Source organism: Colobus angolensis, unplaced genomic scaffold (assembly GCF_000951035.1).
Source record: "Colobus angolensis palliatus isolate OR3802 unplaced genomic scaffold, Cang.pa_1.0 Scaffold176, whole genome shotgun sequence".
Taxonomy (NCBI): domain Eukaryota; kingdom Metazoa; phylum Chordata; class Mammalia; order Primates; family Cercopithecidae; genus Colobus; species Colobus angolensis.
Window position 1 is genome coordinate 3,263,225 of NW_012114888.1, and position 21,278 is coordinate 3,284,502.

General features: G+C 41.8%; 1 protein-coding gene across 3 annotated transcripts in view; it reads right to left on the reverse strand.

Annotated features, from left to right (window-relative positions):
* Window positions 1-21,278, reverse strand: part of SLC9A7 (solute carrier family 9, subfamily A (NHE7, cation proton antiporter 7), member 7) — a 137,842-nt gene that overhangs the window by 22,819 nt on the left and 93,745 nt on the right. For all 3 annotated transcript variants that reach the window (XM_011938687.1, XM_011938688.1, XM_011938689.1), the window contains exons 6-12: window positions 20,907-21,012; window positions 20,387-20,528; window positions 18,026-18,131; window positions 15,745-15,833; window positions 15,538-15,651; window positions 13,102-13,213; window positions 7,258-7,411 (exon numbers count right to left, since the gene is read on the reverse strand). In XM_011938687.1, coding sequence (XP_011794077.1) covers window positions 7,258-7,411; window positions 13,102-13,213; window positions 15,538-15,651; window positions 15,745-15,833; window positions 18,026-18,131; window positions 20,387-20,528; window positions 20,907-21,012 — 823 coding nt within the window. The remainder of the gene's footprint in view (window positions 1-7,257; window positions 7,412-13,101; window positions 13,214-15,537; window positions 15,652-15,744; window positions 15,834-18,025; window positions 18,132-20,386; window positions 20,529-20,906; window positions 21,013-21,278) is intronic.

The window sequence follows — 21,278 nt, forward strand, 5'->3', positions numbered from 1 at the left end:
CATGTTGGAGCAGGGTTTCGTAAACTCAGCAGCACTGACATTTCAGGTCAGATAATTCTCTGTTGTGGTGACCTGTACAGTGCACTGTAAGATGTTTAACAGAGTCTCCGGCTTTCACCCACAAGATACTAATAGCAACCCCACCCACCAAGAAGCTGAGGTTTTGACCCCTTCATCTTGTTGTGGCCAATTAAAAACATCTCCAGATACTGCCAAATAAATGTCCCCTGGGGGACAAAATTGCCATCAGTTGAGAATCACTGCACTGAACCATGTATTCTCAATGGAGGCACTATCACCCTCCTGGGTATAAAAATTGGTTCTTGTAGGTAAAAGAAACTACTTAGATATTACAATGGTTTGTAGCCCTCCAAAGTGCCACAGCACAGACAGAGAGGCATAGCAGATCTGTGATATTAAAATTTCACTGGGGGAGGTAATTGAGGAAAAAGTTTTTAAAGGCTCCTCAGCGGTGACAATAATGAAAAAAAGATTGAGAACTACTTCGCTAGACAATGCCCAAATTCTCATGTTACTAATATCCCCTGACATATGCAAGTGAGGACACGATTCTTCTTAAGGTGGTACTTTTAGTTACATGTTCAGAATGTGACTTAAATCAGACTCTATTACTACAACATTGAAAAATTATAGCAAACACCAGAAAAACAAGCCAGATTCCTTAATGTAAGATTCATTGTCTCTTCAGTAATAGTATTAATAATAGTAGCAGCTGTAATGCTATGATTAATACTATTAATATAATAACAGCTAAAATATACTAAGTGCTTATGTGTCAGATGGTACATTGATGAGAGAATTCTTCATTGCATTATTTATTACATTTTATCCTCACACTATGACTGTCCCTATTTAATCAGTGAGGAAACTGAGGGATACAGGTGAAATAAGTTGCCCAAGGTCACAAAGGTAGAAATGGTAGAGCCAAGATTCCAACTCAGGCTGCTAGACTCCAGAGCCTCAGCTCTTCCTCTTATAGGATATTGCCTTTGATTACAAGGTGGCATCTTTAAGGTCTTTTAAAATATCCAGTTGCAAATGCTATTACATAAAGAGCTCAGGGCTTCTCCCTGCCTTTATTCCTTATGTTATCTTGCAAAGAGCTTTATTATAAATTCTCAGTCTAACAGGATTATGCCAAGTAGAGCATTCTTACTTGTCCTTGAATGATTATATTACTACACTCTGGAATGTGAAGGTTACAGTTCATTTGGCCACCTGGGTGTATGTCGTTCCACCGCTCCCACCCCCCCACCCACTATCTCCACCGTTTTGTGTGTGTTACTTGAAGCTGAGGACTCCTAGAAGACAGCCACCATGCTGTCGCAATGTGGTCAGGACACACACAAGGCTCATCAGCCAAAATAATCCCACGATCATTTTTTAAGTTGCTAAAGTTACATCCTTTGTCAATAACAACTCTTAAGAGACTAAGAAAAATATTTTGTTTTAACAAAAAGCAATTTGCACATTTTACCATTATGTTTTAAAATACCAATCACAAAACACCAATTTAAAAAGATAAATTGGATTTATGGAAAGCAGTGACCTGGCTTTGGATGTACAGTTATATTCATTTTTATTTTATACACAGACTTGAAATTAGCCATAGTAAGAAACACAGCTAACTCCTATTTATGGTGAACTCCAAGAACCACCCTGGGCTTCTGACTTCTGAGCAGCTACTTAACAGTTCATCAGGGCCTCTATCAGTAGCCTGGAGAAGTAAGGAATAAGTAGGTACTGATCATATTGAGGTCACGGGGTCAAAATACCAAATTGAACTTCAGGGGGGTTTCTGAATCAATTTAGAATAAGAACCTTAGTTACAGAAATGATACATGGCCATCACACCACAAGCCACAAGCTAGAAAAATTAATCTGTTTTATTACCCTATTTCTGAGGGAATTTCTTTTGATGTAATCTCTGTAAATGTCAGTTTCTACACTTATGTAATCATTATTTATACACATCTGGAAAAATGCAATGAGCTGACAAAATACGTATTTTTCAGTAATGGCATACTTTCCTTCATTGTGCTGTCTGGATAGAGTCGGACAGAAGGAAGGAAATGATAAAGATAGAAACAGAAATCAACTAAAATGAAATTAGAAAAACAATACAAAAAATCAATGAAATAAATAGCTGGTTCTTTGGAAAAGATCAATTAAATTGGCAAATGTCTAGCAAAATTGACCAAAAACAGAGAAGATATACCAAAAATGGGATATCACTGTAGACCCCACAGACATCAAAAGGATAACAAGGGAATGCTACAAACGACATAAACTTGACAACTTAAATGAAACTGACCAATTTCACAAATCACCACAACTTACCCAATATGAAATAGGTCATCTGAAAAGCCCTATAACTAATAAAGAAATTGGCTCCATAATTGAAAAACTCCCAAAAAAGAAGTCTCCAGGCCCAGATGGTTTCACTGGAGAATTGTACCAAAAGTTTAAGGAAAATAACACCAATTCTACATAATCTCTTCCAGAAAACAAAAGAGTAAGGAACATGTCCAACTCATTTTGTGAGGCCAGATTACTCTGATACCAAAACCAGACAAAAGCAGTATAAAAAATAAAGAACTACTGACCAATATCCCTTATGAATACAGACATAAAAATCCTTAACAAAATGTTTGCTCATATAATTCAGCAAAATGTAAATAACATACCACATCAAGTGGGGTTTATTTCAGAGAAACAAAGCTGGTTCAATATTTGAAAAGTAATTAATGTAATTTGCCATATTAATAGGCTAAACAAGAAAAATCATATGATCATATCAATTGATACAGAAAAAATATTTGATAAAATTCAATACCTGTTCATGAAAAAAAAAAAAACCTCTCAGAAAACTAGCAATAGATAGGAACTTCCTCAACTTGAAGATGAACATCTACAAAAACCCTGTAGCTAATAGTATAGTTAATAAGGAAAGATTGAATGCTTTCCTTTTTTTTTTTGAGATGGAGTCTCACTCTGTCGCCCAGGTTGGAGTACAGTGGCCTATGATCTCAGCTCACTGCAAGTTCTGCCTCCCGGGTTCATGCCATTCTCCTGCCTCAGCCTCCCAAGTAGCTGGGACTATAGGCGCCTGCCACCATGCCCGGCTAATTTTTTGTATTTTTAGTAGAGATGGGGTTTCACCATGTTGGTCAGGGTTGTCTCGAACTCCTGACCTTGTGATCCGCCTGCCCCGGCCTCCCAAAGTGCTGGGATTACAGGTGTGAGCCACCGTACCTGGCAAATGCTTTCCTCTTAAGATCAGAAAAAGATGAGGACGTCCATTTATACCACTCTTATTCTACACAGTAGTGAAAATCCTAACCAGAGCAATAAGGCAAGAAAAGGAAACAAAAGGTACACTGGTTGAAAAGGAAGAAAAAAAAAACTGTTGCTATTTACAAATAACATGATGGTCTATATGGTCTATGCAGAAAATTCCAAAGAATCTACCGAAAAAAAAAAAAGGACCAAAACCCTTTCAGAACTAAAGAACTAATAAGTGAGTTCAGCAGTAAGGTGATAGGATACAAGTTCTAACAAAACATGTATAGGCCTTGGGTGCTGAAAACTGCAAAAGTCAAATGAAAGAAATCAAAGAAGATGTAAATAAATGGAGAAATACATCATGTTCATGGATTGGAAGACTCAACAAAATAAAGATGTCAATCTCCCCAAAAATTAATGTAAAGGTTTAACATAATTCCTATGAAAGACCCAGCAAGATTTTTTTTTTTACATGTAGACAAATGTGTTCTAAACTTTGTGTGGAAAGGAAGTAGAATAGCCACAACAATAAAGTAGGAGGAATCACTCTAACTGATACTAAGGTTTACTGTATAACTATAGTCATCAAGACAGTATGGTCTTGGAAGGATAGACACATAAACCAATAGAGCAATGCAGAAAGACAACCCCATGCATACAGACAACTGATTTTTGACAAAGAAACAAAATTAATTCAATGGAGTAAGGATAGTCTTTTCAACATATGTTAGAACAACTGCATAGCCATTGGCAAAAAAAAAACCTCAACCTAAACCTCACATCTTATACAAAAATTAACTCAAAATGGATCACAGACTTAAATGTACAGTGTAAAACTAAAAAGTTTTTAGAAGATAACGCAGAAGAAATCTTCAGGCCTAAGGTTTGGTGGAGTCCTTAGACGTGATACAAATGCATGACCCATAAAAGAAAAAAAAATTGATAAATTATAAATTAAAACTTCTGCTCTATGAAAGACCCTATTAAAATGATTAAAAGACAAGCGCCGGGCGCGGTGGCTCACTCCTGTAATCCCAGCACTTTGGGAGGCCAAGGTGGGTGGATCACGAGGTCAGGAGATTGAGACCATCCTGGCTAACACGGTGAAACCCCATCTCTACTAAAAATACAAAAAATTAGCCAGGCGTGGTGGCGGGCGCCTGTAGTCCCAGCTACTTAGGAGGCTGAGGCAGGAGAATGGTGTGAACCTGGGAGGCGGAGCTTGCAGTGAGCCGGGAAGGTGCCACTGCACTCCAGCCTGGGTGACAGAGTGAGACTCCATCTCAAAAAAAAAAAAAAAAAAAAGACAAGCTACACACTGGGAAAAAATATTTGCAAACCGTGTATCTGACAAAAGACTACAGTCTCGAATAACGAACTCTAAAAACTCAACAAAGAAACAAACAATCCAATTTAAAAATGGACAAAAGACTTGAACAGATACTTCACCAGAGACATATGAATGGTAAATACACGCATGAAGTGATGTTTAATATAATTATCTATGAGAGAAATGCAAATTAAGACCACAATGAGATATTCCCACATACCTACTGGAACAGCTGAAATGAAAAACACTGACAATACCAAACGCTGGGGAGGATGCTGAGAAACTGGATCCCTCATACACTGCTGGTGGGAATGTACAATGGTACAGCCACTCTGGAAAACAGTTGGCAGTTTCTTATAAAACTAAACACACGTTTACTATCCAACCCAGAAGGCACACTCCTGGGCATCTGTCTTGCAGAGGTGAAAACTTATGCCCATGCAAAAACCTACAGAAGAATATTCACAGTGGCTTTATTTTTAATAGCCCAAAACTTGAAACTATCCAAATGTCCTTCGAGGGGTAAATGGTTAAACAAACTCTGGTACATCCAGAGTTTGGCTGGAGCCACTAATTAGGCAGCAGGGACCAGAGGAGGAATGTGGCAGGCCCACCTTGGAATACTACTCTGCAATAAAACATAACAAACTTGATACATGAACAACCTACATGGATCTCCAAGGCAGTTACAAGAGCAAAATGTCGAAAGTCAACTCTACTCTCAATGGAAAATTATTTGGTCCCGTATATGTTTGAGGGGAAGGGTAGAAAAGTATTTACAAAATAGCATGAAAAACAAACATGATTTAATGAGGCTCTGAGCATCCAGAGCATCTACTAGGTGACCAGACAAACAGGAGCAGGAAGTAATCTCAGAGGTCACCAAATGCAAAGATTCTCAACTGTGTGCAGGGTAAACCTTTTTTCTTGCCCTAATTCTGCTACATAGAACAAAGATGGTACCATCTTATGTCTTAAGTTTAAAAGTAAGAGACTGTAAATTTTCTTCAGGTTTATATTCTCAAAGATGGATTCTTTTCCTTAATCCAACCCTTGAGATTCATGCCAGGTAAGTGAAATTCTAACCTTCCCAAATTTTGTAACTCTTCTTTACAGGCAGTACAACACAGTGGTTAAGAGTGTGGACTCTCTGGTATGAGCGCCTAGGTTCAAATCCTAGCTTGTCCACTTAAAGCTCTGTGACCTTGGGCAAATTTCTGCTTTGTGCCTCAGTTTCCCCAACTCTAAAATTGAGATAATAGTCCTATCTCCCTTGTAAGAATGTTATGAGAATTGTCTTAATATATGCATGGTGTCTGGAACAATGCCTGCAACATAAGTGTTACTTATTATTATGACCAACACTGATAAACCCCATATTGGTTCTGCAGACCCACCTGGATCTCAGGCAGGGATACACTAGCCCAGAAATGGTGAAGCTGGCAGTGGAAGTGGCAGTGGCTGGCGGCAGAAGTGGCAGCCCAGGAATCTCTGCCTAACATCTATACGAAAACTCCAGATACAGGAGATGATTCTCTCAAATTTTAGTTTCTTCCCCCCAACTCCAAGGATGACTGGGAGATCTCTGTTCATTTTCTCTCCTCCGAGGTATGTACGCTGTGCAGCTGTCTCAGGCATTCTACAGTCTAGAGAATACAAACTAAAAAAGCCAGCAGAGAAAGAAAAACCATTGCCACCGTGTGGCTTTTCAAAGAAGTTTTCTTCACACCTTTGCACTACCCAAGTCTTGTTGTTCCGGAACACGGTCACCCTGTGCAGACCTGAAATTGTGGCAAGTGGCCAGAGCACATCCAGTGATGTGCAGCACAACACTTAGAGCTGAAGTGCCCTTGAGATCATCTGGCAGAGCATCTTCACTCAACGCTGAGGAAACCTGAGGCCCAAACACATGAGAGGCTTGTCTTTAATTCAAGCCAGAGTTGGGCTGTGGGTCTCTTGAACCCTACTTCCAATGACCTCTTTACCATAAGATGCTGGAGCTCACAAACACAATTTGGAATTCAAGCGTTCTTGAAAAAGTCAAACTCGTATCAGTGCTCCTTCTGTCCTGACACAGCTACAAAGCCACAGGCAGAGGACGTCCATGAAACTGCAACAGGTGAGGGTTACCCAGGAAATGTCACCTCTTTTGTACACTCAAGCAAGAAGAGACAGCATACAGCTTCATGCTGAAATAAAACTCTAACTGCCTCTATATCTGGCTGGTGAGCTTGTTCTTCAGAGTCTGGATTTCATTTCAAAGGAACATGAAATACTGGACTCTGCCAGGGGCTCTTGGTCTATTTTCTGTCCCATAGCTTTAAGACTTTTTAAATTTTTGCTCTAATGTCACTGTTCTAGCAAGATCCAGGCACTTCTCATTCTTTGTATGTTTGCACTGACAAAAATTTTTAATGACTACATTTTTTTCTCCTGGAAAACCCCATACTCCAAACTTTTACTTATTGTTTTAAAAAAAATTGTTAATCCCTCCTCACAAACAAAACCAAAGACTGTAAAAGGCTTCCATGAACTAAAGAAGCACACCCTGCACAGGTTGTTGAACATTCTCAGAAACAGTGACAACTGACATACTCAATTAGCCTTGGTTCCAAACCAACCTGATGTTAAGCCATGACAACATGGGTGTTGTGCCTCCTCCAATGATCCAGACGGTGAAGAACACGATGAGAAGGGTGGTTGTGAACATCATCTGGCGAGCATAGGATGCCGTGTCACGGATGGCCAACGCAAATGCCATTGCTCCCCTGAGGCCTGCAGGGACCAAAGAAGATCTGCTTATAAGAATTAAATGACAATGTTGTCTCAAAATCCACTGCTGCCATTTGGGGCTAATAAACTCTATTCATTCATGCTTCAGGGGCCAAGTTGTCTTACTCAGAAAGAAGAACCTTAAAGGCATGATTTTCTTTTATTTGATGCTGTCTTTTGCAAAACTCCCAAACACAATGAAAAAGCATCGTACTGCTTTGTACAGCACTTTTTCAGAATAATAACACTCCTATTACTTAAATGATTCTCCTGCTAGTAACATGAAGTAAAAATAAATATAAGTAAGTAATAATAATATAAGCTAAAACTCTGATCCCAACACAACCCAAGCACCACACAGTCAATATAAACTTAAAAAACAGGCTAGGTACGAGTATTCAAATTTGTGGAACACAGTTCAGCATTTCCTTAGCAAAAGGGGAAACCACACAGAGAAGTGAAAATATAACCCAATCTACATCGGGGTGGTCAACTCTTTCTGTAACTGGCCAGATATTAAAGATTTTCGGTTTTGTGGGCCAAGAGGCAAAATCAAGAATATTATGTGGGTACTTAGATCAAAGAGACGAACATTTCCACAAATGTTTATTATCAAAAATCAATAATAATAATTGAGACCACTTTGTTGTAATACAGGTCTAATAACGAAAAGAGGGAAATTCTTCCTGGAGGGGATATTTTGCTTAACTGTTGTTTCAAAGTCAGTGTTGTCTAGCATCAAATAGAGTGCATGTCTAGCATCAAATAGAGTGCAAACATTCATCTGTATAAGACATTCTTAGCTCATGGGCTATGTGAAGACAGGCAGTGGCCAGATTTGGCCCAGGGGTTGTAGTTTGCTGATACCTGATCTGCATTATGGATTTTAAGATTAATACCATCAGTTTAATGTTTTGGAGTTCATCTTTCTAAGCTCTTTCGTTCCTTTCCCATATCATGCTCATAATTTATTTTATAGTAAAGACTGAATCTGGCTGGGTGTGGTGGCTCACGCCTATAATCCCAGCATTTTGGGAGGCAAAGGTGGGCAGATCACCTGAGGTCAGGAGTTTGAGACCAGCCTGACCAACATGGTGAAACACTATCTGTACCAAAAATACAAAAATCAGCCAGGCATGATGGCATGTGCCTGTAGTTCCCTGCTAATGGGGAGGCTGAGGTGGGAGAATCACTTGAATTCTGGAGGCAGAGGTTGCAGTGAGCCGACATGGTGCCACTGCACTCCAGCCTGGAGGACAGAGTGAGGCTGTGTCTCAAAAAAAAAAAAAAAAAAAAAAAAAAAAAAAAAAAAAAAAAAAAAAGAAAAAAAGAAAAAAAAAAGACTGAATCTATAGTCTTTTTATCTAGTATTAATTTTTATTCACTATGGGGAAGATTGTGTGTATAACATGCGAGAGAATGAAAAGTTAGACTTACTATATCTCTTTGTACATTTTTCTACTTTTCGCAATTTCACAATTATTAATATATGTAATCTGAGCACTTCACTACAATTCACTAAAGAAGAGTGACATCAATAAAAGTTACACTGACAACAAAGTTGATGTTTTCTAGTCATCTGTCCTAGTGAAATATTTATACACATCTAGGTCACCCTACAGCCAGCCAGCTATGTCAAGGGTCAACATTTAAGCCTCTCAAGGGATGTTGACTCAAAGAAGAAAACTTGGGCATCAGAGAGAGACCACGCAGAATACATTTTTCTTAATTTCATTAGGTAAGCATGGTAAGCAATATGAAAGTGAGACCTCAGGTATTTCATAGCTTTGATGAATGAGTTCCTTTTGATAGGCAGATTTCTCCCAGCATAAAATGTCTTTTATTGGAGATATCATTAAACAGCACTGTACACTTCTCAGCTTTTTAGTACAGAAGCCAATGAGCATATTTAAGTTGACCTAGATGACAGGGTTAGCTCCAACTAATCTTCCTCTTGTCCACTGGCATATTCCTAATATGTACATAGAAGCTTATCACCATCCTCTTCACCAAGCTCTGAATGTGTCCCTGCTGCTCTTGAGTGAAGCTCAAACTCTTTGGCACAGCACTGGAGCTTCTCTGAGGTCTCCACTCTACAGTGGTGGTTCTCAAAGTGTGGTTTTCAAACCAGCAGCAGCGGCAGCTCAGAAATGTTAGAAGAACCCACTCCATATCCCCAGAATCAGACAGTGAGGCCCAGCAACCTGTGCTTTAACAAGCCCAATGGGCAATTCTGATGTAACCTAAAGGGTGAAAATTATGAGTTTAGATACAATTCTCCTTTCCAACCTCACCTTTTTTTTTTTTTTTTTTTTTCCTTTTTTCTTGCATATCATTCCTTTCTTATACTGATTTGGAAAAAAGATTTAGTACAGTCATGCTCAAAATGAGTACCGGGCCCATGTGGCAGGGTCAAGTAACTAAAACATGATTCAGAAAACAGGCAGTGAAAGACACACTTGGACATGATCAAGAGGCATTTCACTGCCATGAAACAAGGCGGGGCAGGGATTCTAAAACACACAGCAGGAGGCACTCCTACCCCTTTCAAGTCAAGGAGCTTGTGCCATATTGGTATAAGGAATGGTTTATTTTCTGATGATCACATGTGGGATTATTTCAACTGCCACTAGAAACCCCACAAGGACTTTTGTTTTGTATTATTTATATACTTCATTTTTGTAAAATAAATGCAACAGAAACTTAATTCAGGATTGATCCCACCCATCAAGTAGAGCCGGCCCCTCTGGGGTCAGAAAGGAAACCGTTTTTTTGTTTTTACATCACCATGCCGGTTACATTCATCTTCCACTGGAATGACTAGAGCCCTCCAGGCAGTGGCCTGACTACAGAAGAACACAGGACTGGCTCCTGGGGGCAAACAGGCTCTCTTGCTTCTCCTCATTGGCCGTGCCTTAGCATGGTTCCTCCCTATCTCCTACTCAAGCCAGGTCCTTAGTACACAAAGCCCGGGTAAAAACCCAAGTCACTACCTCTCAACTCTTTTGGATAAGGGAAGTTTTCCCTGGGCTTGGACTGAGAAGCCGTGCCCTCCCTGGAGGTGCTATCTTGACTAGATTGTGTGAAGACAGTGGGTGCAGGAGAAAAATGGCTGAAATGAAAAATGGGAGTCACTGGTACCCATCTGCAGCTACAACTTCAGATGTCTACAGATGTGGTCAGTGTGACATGTGCAGTGGGGAGGGACAGAGAAAGGGATGGGCAAGGGGGGTGTTCCCAGGGAAAGTAGTCTATCCGCTGGCCTTTACCTCTTCACTTTGCCCTGGGCAGCCACAGCTTCCATGGCTTTACACACGGTCTCTTCATCCCCCAGGAACTGCATGCGCCTGATGTGCTTCAAGTTCTTGTCCAATTCATAGACAACGGGAATAGCAGTCGGCAGGTTCCTCTCTGCAGAGAGACCCTCCAGATGCTTGACAATGCCGGTGAGGCTGTTGCCATGGGCTATAATCAGTACCCATTTCCCCTCCTTAATCTGGGGAACTATTTCTTCATTCCAAAGGGGCAGAGGTCTGGCAGAAGTGTCCTTCAGACCCTCACAAGAGGGTAGCTGATCTTCAGTGAGGTCTACATACCTGCGATCTTTACTGATGCTGCTGTAGAAGCGATGATTGGGCTCTATGAGAGGTGGTGGGACATCACAGGAGTGCCTCCAGATCTTTACCATGGTTGGGAGCAGTTTCTGCTTTATGGAGGTCGGTCAGAAGCCCAGAGTGCCACTCATTAAGATGCCAAGTCCTCACTACGGGCAGCCATATCAGGTCAGTGGCATCTGGCACTGTCCAGAGGACCCAGATTGCTTTCTTCTGCACTGAGGTGAAGCAGATGTTGAACTTATAGCCAGCATCTTGCAGTGCCTGTCTACCTCACTTCACCTCCTTGTGGCCCCCAGGCTCAGGGAGGTGTCCTTCCAGCCACTGAAGCAGTTCTCCAGGTTCCAGGCACTCTCCCCGTGCCAGATCAGCAACAGCTTGTAGGCAGCAGTGGTGGTCAACCTCACCCTGTTTCTGAATTATTCCATGTATCTGACATTTAAACCGGACTGCTGCCCTTCCCTAAACAAGCCAGGCATGCCAATGCTTTTCTGCCTTCCCAAACTGCTGCCTCCTGAAATTCCATTCTTCCAAGCCTAGCTAAAAGGCCACTCCCTTAGTGAAGATGGCCCTGAGCCATTCTCTTCTTGTCCACGTTTCTTTCAGACCTCTTTTGTGCAATTGACCAACCTCTCTTGGAAGAAAATTAACTCTTTGTCTACCTGCCTCCCCCCAGCAGACTGTCAGCTCCGTGAAGGAGGCTGGTCTTTGCATCCTCCACAACCTAAAGCTGTGGCTTATGAAAAGAGGATGCTCTGGCCGGGCGCGGTGGCTCAAGCCTGTAATCCCAGCGCTTTGGGAGGCCGAGATGGGCGGATCACAAGGTCAGGAGATCAAGACCATCCTGGCTAACATGGTGAAACCCCGTCTCTACTAAAAAATACAAAAAACTAGCCGGGCGAGGTGGTGGGCGCCTGTAGTCCCAGCTACTCGGGAGGCTGAGGCAGGAGAATGGCATAAACCCGGGAGGCGGAGCTTGCAGTGAGCCGAGATCCGGCCACTGCACTCCAGCCTGGGCGACAGAGCGAGACTCCGTCTCAAAAAAAAAAAAAAAGAAAAGAGGATGCTCAATAAATGTTTGTCAGAGTAAAAGGAAATCATCTTAGAGGACTATACCTGTATCTAAGTTCAGAGGCAAGCTAGTGTGAGACAAAATGACTGCTTTACTGAGCAGTGCCTGTTGGTTTGATTTCACTATGACTCTGTGAGCCCCCCAATAACTACTGCATGGCAGTAATGGTGGCTGCAACTCACTCTCTGTCTTAAAGGACAGAGGTGCCTTTAAGGGTCACAGTAGCCTTTTGCAACTAACTTCTCCTCCCTCTGTTCTGCAGAAATGCTCTAACTTGGGTCTCATTTATATAAAGCTGACGCTTACCACCCCCACTGCATCATCCACTCATGCCAGTTGCTCTCTCCTTACTCTACTTCCACAGCTTTCTTTATTGTCCTTTGTTCCCTCAGTGGCTTCTCCAGACTTCTGAGCTTTACAGGGAAAAGGGGGGGCATGCGGGAGACAGTGTCAATTCAGCAGGATGATCACAGCTATCAAATTCCAGCGTTGGGTCCCCCTTGCTTACATGAGTGTATTTTATTTCTTTTGCTCCACAGAAAGTTAGAGCTGGGGGACCTCAGCTAATTAGTTCAATTTCATTATTTTACAAGAGAGGATACTGCAGCTGGGAGGTGCTGAGTGACTTGGCCAGTGCTCTTTCTCATCAGGAGCTCTTTTCCTTCTAATTCTAGACCTGGCGCCCTTCAGGAAGCTTAAGGGTTATGAAGATCTTCTAGAAAACAATCAAGCACTTTAAACACCATATCTCCAGGTCCCTTGAGTGGTAGTGATGAAACAGAAATGCAAATAATTTAGGGAAGAACGTTCACATTTGGTAGTATGGTTTGCAAAATCAACACTAATTCAATTGAACATGTACATTTGTCTATTCCTCACTGCAGGGGATACAAACGGACCAGAAACTTGAATGCTTGCCTTTTTATGAACCTTATCAATTATATTTTAGTCATATTCTTGTTACCTGCTGAATAAAACTCATTTTCTTTACACTTACGCCTTTTTACCTGAAAACATCATCATGTGTTGAAAATTCCAGCCAATCTTATGCCTTCTGCCCAAGTTGAGGAAGAAGGAAAGCGGGTAGATGTGCGCGGCTCTGCCCAGGAAGATGGCAACCTGACCACAGGTGGAGGTTAAGGGCCCAACAGTTTCCAGAATGGCATTCCACACAGCCTCTGGCTGAGCAGGGAATTTTAGGAATGCCGTGACGCCTCATTATAGTCCAGAGAGCTGCCCAAAGAAGCCCGGCTGCCTAGTTTCCCTCAGACAAGTTTCTCAGCAACAAAATGGGAGTAGTTTGGCTAAGCTTCCCCACCTCCTGATTCATAGAGATCATTTCTAGCTTGTTAAACACACTGTTGTAAATTCTTGATTTAATTCAACTGGTATCTATCTATCTATCTATCTATCTATCTATCTATCTATCTATCTATCTAAATCTATCTAAAAAGGAGTCCAGAATAAGCTAAAGTACCACGGCAGGAGAGGGCAGTTGAGAGAAGCAAACAGTGTGTGCTGGGCTCTACTAAAAGAAAAGGCACTAGAAGAAAAAAATTGCTAATCCTGCAGTCAAACTATAAAGAAAAAGTTTGCTGGATAAGCGCTCGCAGGCTTCATTTGCAAGTAAACATCAGAGATTTTAATGGCCAGAAAGAGCCTGCAAATAAGAGGTGGGGAAATTTAAAATATTCATAACACTAAAAGACATTCAGATCACTCACAGGAATGAACCCAGGGAGATATTTCTCTACCTAAGTAGCTAAAATGTCTTTTGGAGATGTAAGAAATGGAAAAGGAGGGTGGAAAAAGGAACTCTGTTGTGGAAACCAAAGAATTCAGGGAAACTGGTCCTTTGTCACTTCTGAGTTTAGAACAGTGCCCAGCTGAGAGAGCTGCACACTCCCCTGGTCAGAGAAGGGAACGTCTGTGGGAGCCAGAGGAACAGGGAGCTTCCGTTTTGGCAAAACACCAGCTGCAGGAGCTGCAGCTGTTTCAGACAGAAGCCAGGGCGGAACTATCTTCTCCGTCTCCTGCAGGGTAAAGCACTGCCTGTTTTTCTTCCGTTTTCTTTCTGTTTTGTTTTAAGCAGAAAGAACGAGGTAATGCTTACAAAGTACATTCTATCCCAGAAGAGAAGCAAAAGTCCTTAAGTGGTAAGCAGCAGTTAGGATCTGCAGAGGACTGGCTTGGCCTCTGCCAGGCCCTCATCTGTAAACAGGGCTGTGCTTTCACTATCTCTCACAGGGTGTCATGCTAGGAATACAAATCAAAACAACATGCAAGGTCTTTCTCAAAAAAGAATAAAAACACTGGTCTTGCAGATTTTTAGCTATTAGTCTGGTAAGCATGGAAATCCAAGAAATGAGCCACCGGTTTGAGCATAGGAGGCTCTCACACTAGAAGGATTCCAGTATTGCATTAGGCCACTGTCACTGTCCAGCAGCGTGGTGAGTGTCAGTCATTCCTGCACAATAAATTAAGCCCAGAGAGAAAAACACTCCTTTTTTGCCAGCATTCCAAAATCTAAGGATAATCATGAGGCCTCAGAAAAGGCAAATGTGAATGTCCAGCAATAGGGGACTGCGCTCAGTATCTTGAAATCAAGCCCCAGAAAAGTTCGCTTTAATAAAAACATAGTATCTGAGGCCAAGTGAGCAAAACCCTCAGCTGTCCATCCACTGCTAGGCACATGAGAGAAGCCAATCCTGCAAACTATGTCTCTTTTCCAGAAACTGCATTTACAATGGGCCCAGACCAAGGAACCAAGTATTTTTCTATTTTATCTTTTCTTCCCCTTGTTTTTTTTTTTTTTTTTTCCTTCTCCTTTTTTTGGTGGGGGTGGGGAGAAAGAGTCTTCCACCATGATCTGCAGCAGCAGGGAAGCTTGAGAAAAAGTAGGGTCACTGCCTGCAAACAACCCTGGGCAGTGTGAGGAAGGGCTGCCCATACTGTGGATGTAGCCACGAGCAAGAGGAGAACCTTTGGGTCATCCAAATCAGGGCACCTCCTGGGTTGGAATTCATACAGCAATGAAATGTCAAAAATAACACTGGAGACTGACATGGTTGCTGACTTTTAGATTCACCCAGAAGGGCACTTTCCAACACAAACTATCACCTGCTGAGCACCAGTTTAACAGAAAGGCCATCTTACACAGAAAAGGCCAAAAGGATGATCTTGGAATACATGCAGTCCTTTAAGTCAAATACATTTAGCGTTATGAAATGCCACTTAAGCCTTCTTTTATTCATCATAAAAACGCTGTGAACTAGCATGGACTTAGTCACCTACCCAAAACAGAAATAGTAATTATTATTTTATGATATTTTATATGATTATATTATTGTTATTTTATATTATTATTATGACTATTATTACTATAGCTTCTCCAACAGTGGTTGTCTCTGCATGTAGAAAATGGTGGAATAAGAAAAGGATACAAAAGCGCCAATGATGAAAATGGGGCTGAAAACGTGCTTCTGGAAGGTAAACAGTGCCAGGCCCATGTAGGAGAAGATGAAGTTCTCTGCCAGGAAATGTAACACCTCAAAGAGCTGCACAGAGAAGGGAAAAGGAAGCTGTAAACCCTGCAGTTCCCCCTTCCCTGTGTTAACAAGCAACTCGTGAGTACCAAGCCTCTCTCTCACCTGCTTGGTTCGACTTCTTGATTCCACTGACAGATTGTTGTAGGTGTAATGAGCTTGTGTGATTCCACAGAAAAGGACAGCTACAACACCTGTTAAAACATCCCCCCCAAAAAATCAATGGAAAATAAAGAGGCAGGGGAAAAAAACCCTGCTGGAACAAAAGGTTAAGGTAGGCAAGCCTAGCATATCCAACTTCCTGAATATTTCTGAAACTTTCCTATTGCTGGGTCGGGCACAGTGGCTCACACCTGTAATCCCAGCACTGCAGGAGGCTAAGGCAGGCAGATGGCTTGAGCCCAGGAGTTTGAGACCAGCCTGGGAAACATGGTAAAACCCCATTTCTACCAAAAATACAAAAAATTAGCTGGATGTGGTGATGTGGGCCTGTGGTCCCAGCTACTCGGGAGGCTGAGGTGAGAGGATCGCTTGAGCCTGGGAGGCTGAGGCTGCAGCGAGCCCTGATCACACCTCTGCACTCCAGCCTGGGCAACAGGGGGAAACCTTTTCTCAAAAAAAAAAAAAGAAATAAAGAAAAGAAAAAAAAAGTTTCCTATTACTACTGAACACTCCTACAACCCCTCACCTCATATCAACCTTTCTGTCTCCCAACCCTGCCTTCCTTCAAAGCCAAGTACCTCAACATACCCTCCTTGTTCCAGTTTTAATGGTATCTATTGCCTCCTCTAAACTCCTCCAACTACCATCTGTAGTTGGCATATAGCATTCATTCCCTCAAAGAGACTGTGAGGGCCCATCCAAATTTTTGTCATATTCCTCACTGTTTTTAGAATGAATGAACTGAATTTCAAACTAATGCTTTATATACATATATATTTTTTGAGACAAAGTGGATTATATATTATATATCCCTCAGTGGAGGGCAGTGGCATGATCTTGACTCACTGCAGCCTCTATCTCCAAGGCTCAAGTGATCCTCCCACCTCAGCCTCCTGAGTAGCTGGGACTACAGGTGCACACCACCACACCCAGCTAATTTTTGTATTTTTTTGTAGAGATGGGGTTTCTCCATCTTGCCCAGACTGGTCCTGAACTCCTGAGCTCAAGGGATCCACCTGCCTTGGCCCCAAAATGTTGAGTTTAAATAGGCATGTGCCACCGTGCCTGGCCTATATTTTTTCACAGTCTAGGGCTTCAGACAAAACAGATCAAGAGTACTATTCCATTTATCCAAGCCCCGATCTTCTATATTTCTGGTTAATGGTAATCATTTTGTTGTGCGAGACAACTGACGCACCTGGGACTTTGCCTACACATTTATAGATAACTGTTAAATTTTAAGGAAGTGGGGCATTTTGTAATGCTGCATATAAAGATTTGCTACAGTATTTTGAAAGGGTGATAAAAGGACATCCTAAGTACTTGGATTATGTACAGTAACTGTACTTGAATTTTTTAATGGAAAAATTCAATGATTTTTAAAAACGAAAGAATGTGAAGAAGTAAAACCACATTTCACCACACTAATACTATATGAAACTGACACCATAAAAATTTGATATTGAAAAACAATGATTAAATAGCTCAGAGACACAACAATGAAAAACCGTGTTCACATTCACCTGAGCAGATGCAAAATCACCCTTTAAAGGACACATATTTTGCTTGTCATTGCTACCGTTTATAAAATAACATAGCAATCAAGGGAAATATACAAATAAAATTTTAATAGATTCTTTGCACCTTAACATCTACTTATAGTTAGAATGAGTACTCAAAAATGTAATTGACTTTGGAATGATAAACTTTATCATTAAAATCTACTTTTTCAGGCTAGGCATGGTGGCTCATGCCTGTAATCCCAGTGCTTTGGGAGGCTGAGGCAGGAGGATCACTTAAGGCCAGGAGTTTGAGACCAGCCTGGACAACACAGCAAACTCTATCTCTACAAAAAATAAAAAAATTAACTGGGTGTGGTACGTGCCTGTAGTCTCAGCTACTTGGAAGGGTGAAGGGGGAAGATCCCTTGAGCCTAGCAGTTCGAGGTTACAGTGAGCTATGATTGTGCTGCTGCACTCCAGCCTGGGTGACAGAGCAAGACCCCATCTCTAAAAAAATAAAATAAAATAAAATCTAGCTTTTTGGAAAGTAAACAATCCATTTAAGACAGAACACTAGCCTTGCTCAGCAATCCTTCATACGGACACTTGCTGAACAGTTAAACTCCATGCAGTTGCTATCTAAGAATTCTTTGCTTCCTTCAAGTTCCCACAGGCCCCACTACAGTGAGGGGAAGGGTGGTGCAAGAGTAGAGAAAACCTACCTGTAAATCCGCAGGCTTCTGCCAAGAGAAACGTGCTCCAGGACATGAGGAAGAAGAGCGCTGTCTCCAGCAGGGGGAAGCAGTGTAGTTTGGTAAACTTAGTCACGTTGGCATTCTGTCAAGGACCCTGTCTCCAAGTACATGTATCAGGGCCACCAAGAACCATACTCCACTAGCCCAGGACCCCTCCCCAAAGGGCTAGCCTTTCCCTTCAACCTTTTTTTTTCGGAGGCTCTAAAGCTGCTGGAGATTTCTTAAGTAATACAAATTAAGCTTTCCAGTGGAACACAAGTTTTGTAGGGGTTGGAGGAAGAAACAGTGAGATACTGTTCAATGGGTACAGAACTTCTGTTTGGGATGATGAAAAAATTCTGAAAGTAGACGGGGATGGCTACCTGACATTGTGAATGTACTTAATCCCCACGGAATTGTGCACTTAAAAATGGTTAAATGACAAATCTCGTTAGCTATATTTTACCACAATTTTAAGAAATTAATCACATAGGGCGCGGTGGCTGATGCCTGTAATCCTAGCACTTTGGGAGGCCAAGGCGGGTGGATCACCTAAGGTCAGGAGTTCGAAACTAGTCTGGCCAACATACTGAAACCCCGTCTCTACTAAAAATTCAAAAATTAGCTGGGTGTGGTGACATACATCTGTAATCCCAGCTATTCAGAAGGCTCAGAATCGACTGAACCCAGTAGGCAGAGGTTGCAGTGACCCGAGATCGCGCCACTGCACTCCAGCCTGGGCAACACAGCAAGACTCTGTCAAAAAAAATATTATCATGTAATATACCAAAATCCATTACATTTAAATGGTATATAAATTATATGTCAATAAGGTGGTTTTTTTGTTTTGTTTTGTTTTTTGTTTTTGTGTTTTTTTTAAATAAATTCAGCTTTCTAGAGAAACTGGCAACTGGGTTTCTGTGCTCCTTGAATGGCCATGGTTCTGAGAGGCATGGTCATGACGTCAGGCTGGCTTGTTGGGTTGGTTCCAGCAGGGCTGTGAAGACAAGGCCTGTGAGACCCTGACCGCTGGGCACCACTGAGGCCACCTGACTCCACAACAGGTGCCTAAGGAAAGCACAGGAAAGAAAGAAATGCACAATTCTTGAGGCAGCTACCAGGTGCTGGTGTCACCTTTTGGGACCAGAGATCCTTCTTGTAACAGTGCCATTCGACACAGGGCCAGCATAGAAGCGTCTCATGAGGGATTTCACTAAGCAATATATGTCTCCAGGGCATCAAAAGGGCCCTTGTGAAGAAAGCAATTTAAATCTGCTTTCCAATGTGGTAGCTGAACACTTACAATGTGGCTACTCCAAATTGAGATGTGTTGTAAGAGCAACACACACACCATATTTCTTTCTTTTCTTTCTCTTTCTTTCTTTCTTTTTTTTGATGGAATTTCGCTCTGTTGCCCAAGCTGGAGTGCAATGGTATGGTCTGGGCTCACTGCAATCTCCACCTCCCAGGTTCAAGTGATTCACCTGCCTCAACCTCCTGATTAGCAGGGATTACAGGTGTGCACCACCACACCCAGCTAATTTTTGTATTTTTAGTAGAGACAGGGTTTCACCATGTTGGCCAAGCTGGTCTTGAACTCCTGACCTCAGGTGATCTGCCTGCCTTGGCCTCCCAAAGTGCTGGGATTACAGGTGTGAGCCACCACACCTGGCACACATACCATATTTCAAAGGCTTGCCACAAAGATTGAATGTATAAAATCTCATTAATTATTTTTTATCATAATTTTGGTTTTTTTTCCATATTGATTACATGTTGGAATGATGTGGTTTAAATTACATAGCACTGCCCACCAAAGAGGATATGATGCAGGACTCAGCACATCTGTAGAAGGGATGCCTGCTCTTTCCACATTTTGTTTTTTTAGTTTGTTTAAACTAAAGCCCAGCCATCCTTTGCTTATGGAAGGCCACTAACTAGCTATCACCACATAACACCATGCGGCCCAGAACAGCAGGTGGCAGCAGCTAGCTGGGGCTAAAGTACTTCCCAGCCAGTAGTCCCTAATTCCCAGCCACCTCCTGGCTCCTCAGCTCTTTTCGCCCCTCTAAAACTGATGCTCCAACTGGATCACAAGAAAGGGAGAGAAAAAGCAAAGGTGAAGACAGAGCGAAGTCTAGGCTTGTATTCCTAAACATTGTTTCAGACTCTCGGCTAGGGACCTAACCGTCATGCTTCACCAAAGTGACATATTTCGGGAGCCATCACACCCCAGTGGAACAATCAATGTAAGATTCCAATTTGAAAGAACAGCTGAGAACTTGCTTTTCGAAAGTGTAATGCCACACACACATACCCAGGCCCTAACTGAAACTACAAAAAGGATATTAGAGCAGTCACAACACCAGTCACAGCTCCCATGGTAAAAGAGCCACTAAATATACCTAGAAAAATGCCAACTGACTTAAAAAAGGCAGCAGCATCAAAGGCGTGAGTGTTCAGTCCTGCTGGCTGGTAGGCAACAATAGACCTGAAGTTTAAAAACAAGAGACAGTTTTAAAAGACTGCACTGGTTTTACACCATGGTACCTGAAAATATCGACAAACATAGGTATCTACATTTTGTCAAGCATTGGCCAGGGTAAATTCATTTAATTTAATTTGCGGCCAGCATTGCCCAGGGTAAATTCATTTAATTTAATCTGCAGCCACCATGTTACACTGGCGTCAGCATTCTGATTGCTGCTGGGCACACTAAGCAACATAATTTTATCCACAAAGCTGATAAATCTCATTTAGAAAAACACCCAATTCAATATGTAATACATTTAAGATGAGCCTCTGAATTTAGCCCAAAGCATACAGGAAACCAAGGTGTCCCTTCTCCAGCAGAAACACTGCTACTTACGAGGACAGTACAATGGCAACAGCATCATTTAGGACACTCTCTCCAAAAAGAAGTGCGTAAAGATCCACGTCTGCATGCAATTCATTAAATATTGCCAGCACAGTCACTGAAAAGTGAGCCAAAAGCAGAGAAATTAGTTTTGGTTTCTGACCTTAAACCACTGATTACAGATTTATAGAGGCAATTTCTATCTTGGGTGGGACTGGGTGATTCAAGAGATAGCAAGGGAATCAAAGACAGACTTGTCTATCTGTAGCAGAAATGAAAACGGCAATCTTCCTTATCTGAAGGAGCTTTGATATGATGCTTGAGTCTAATGACACCGCATCAAAACACTATGCTTTCCACTGTGATCCCATCACCCTTTGAAAG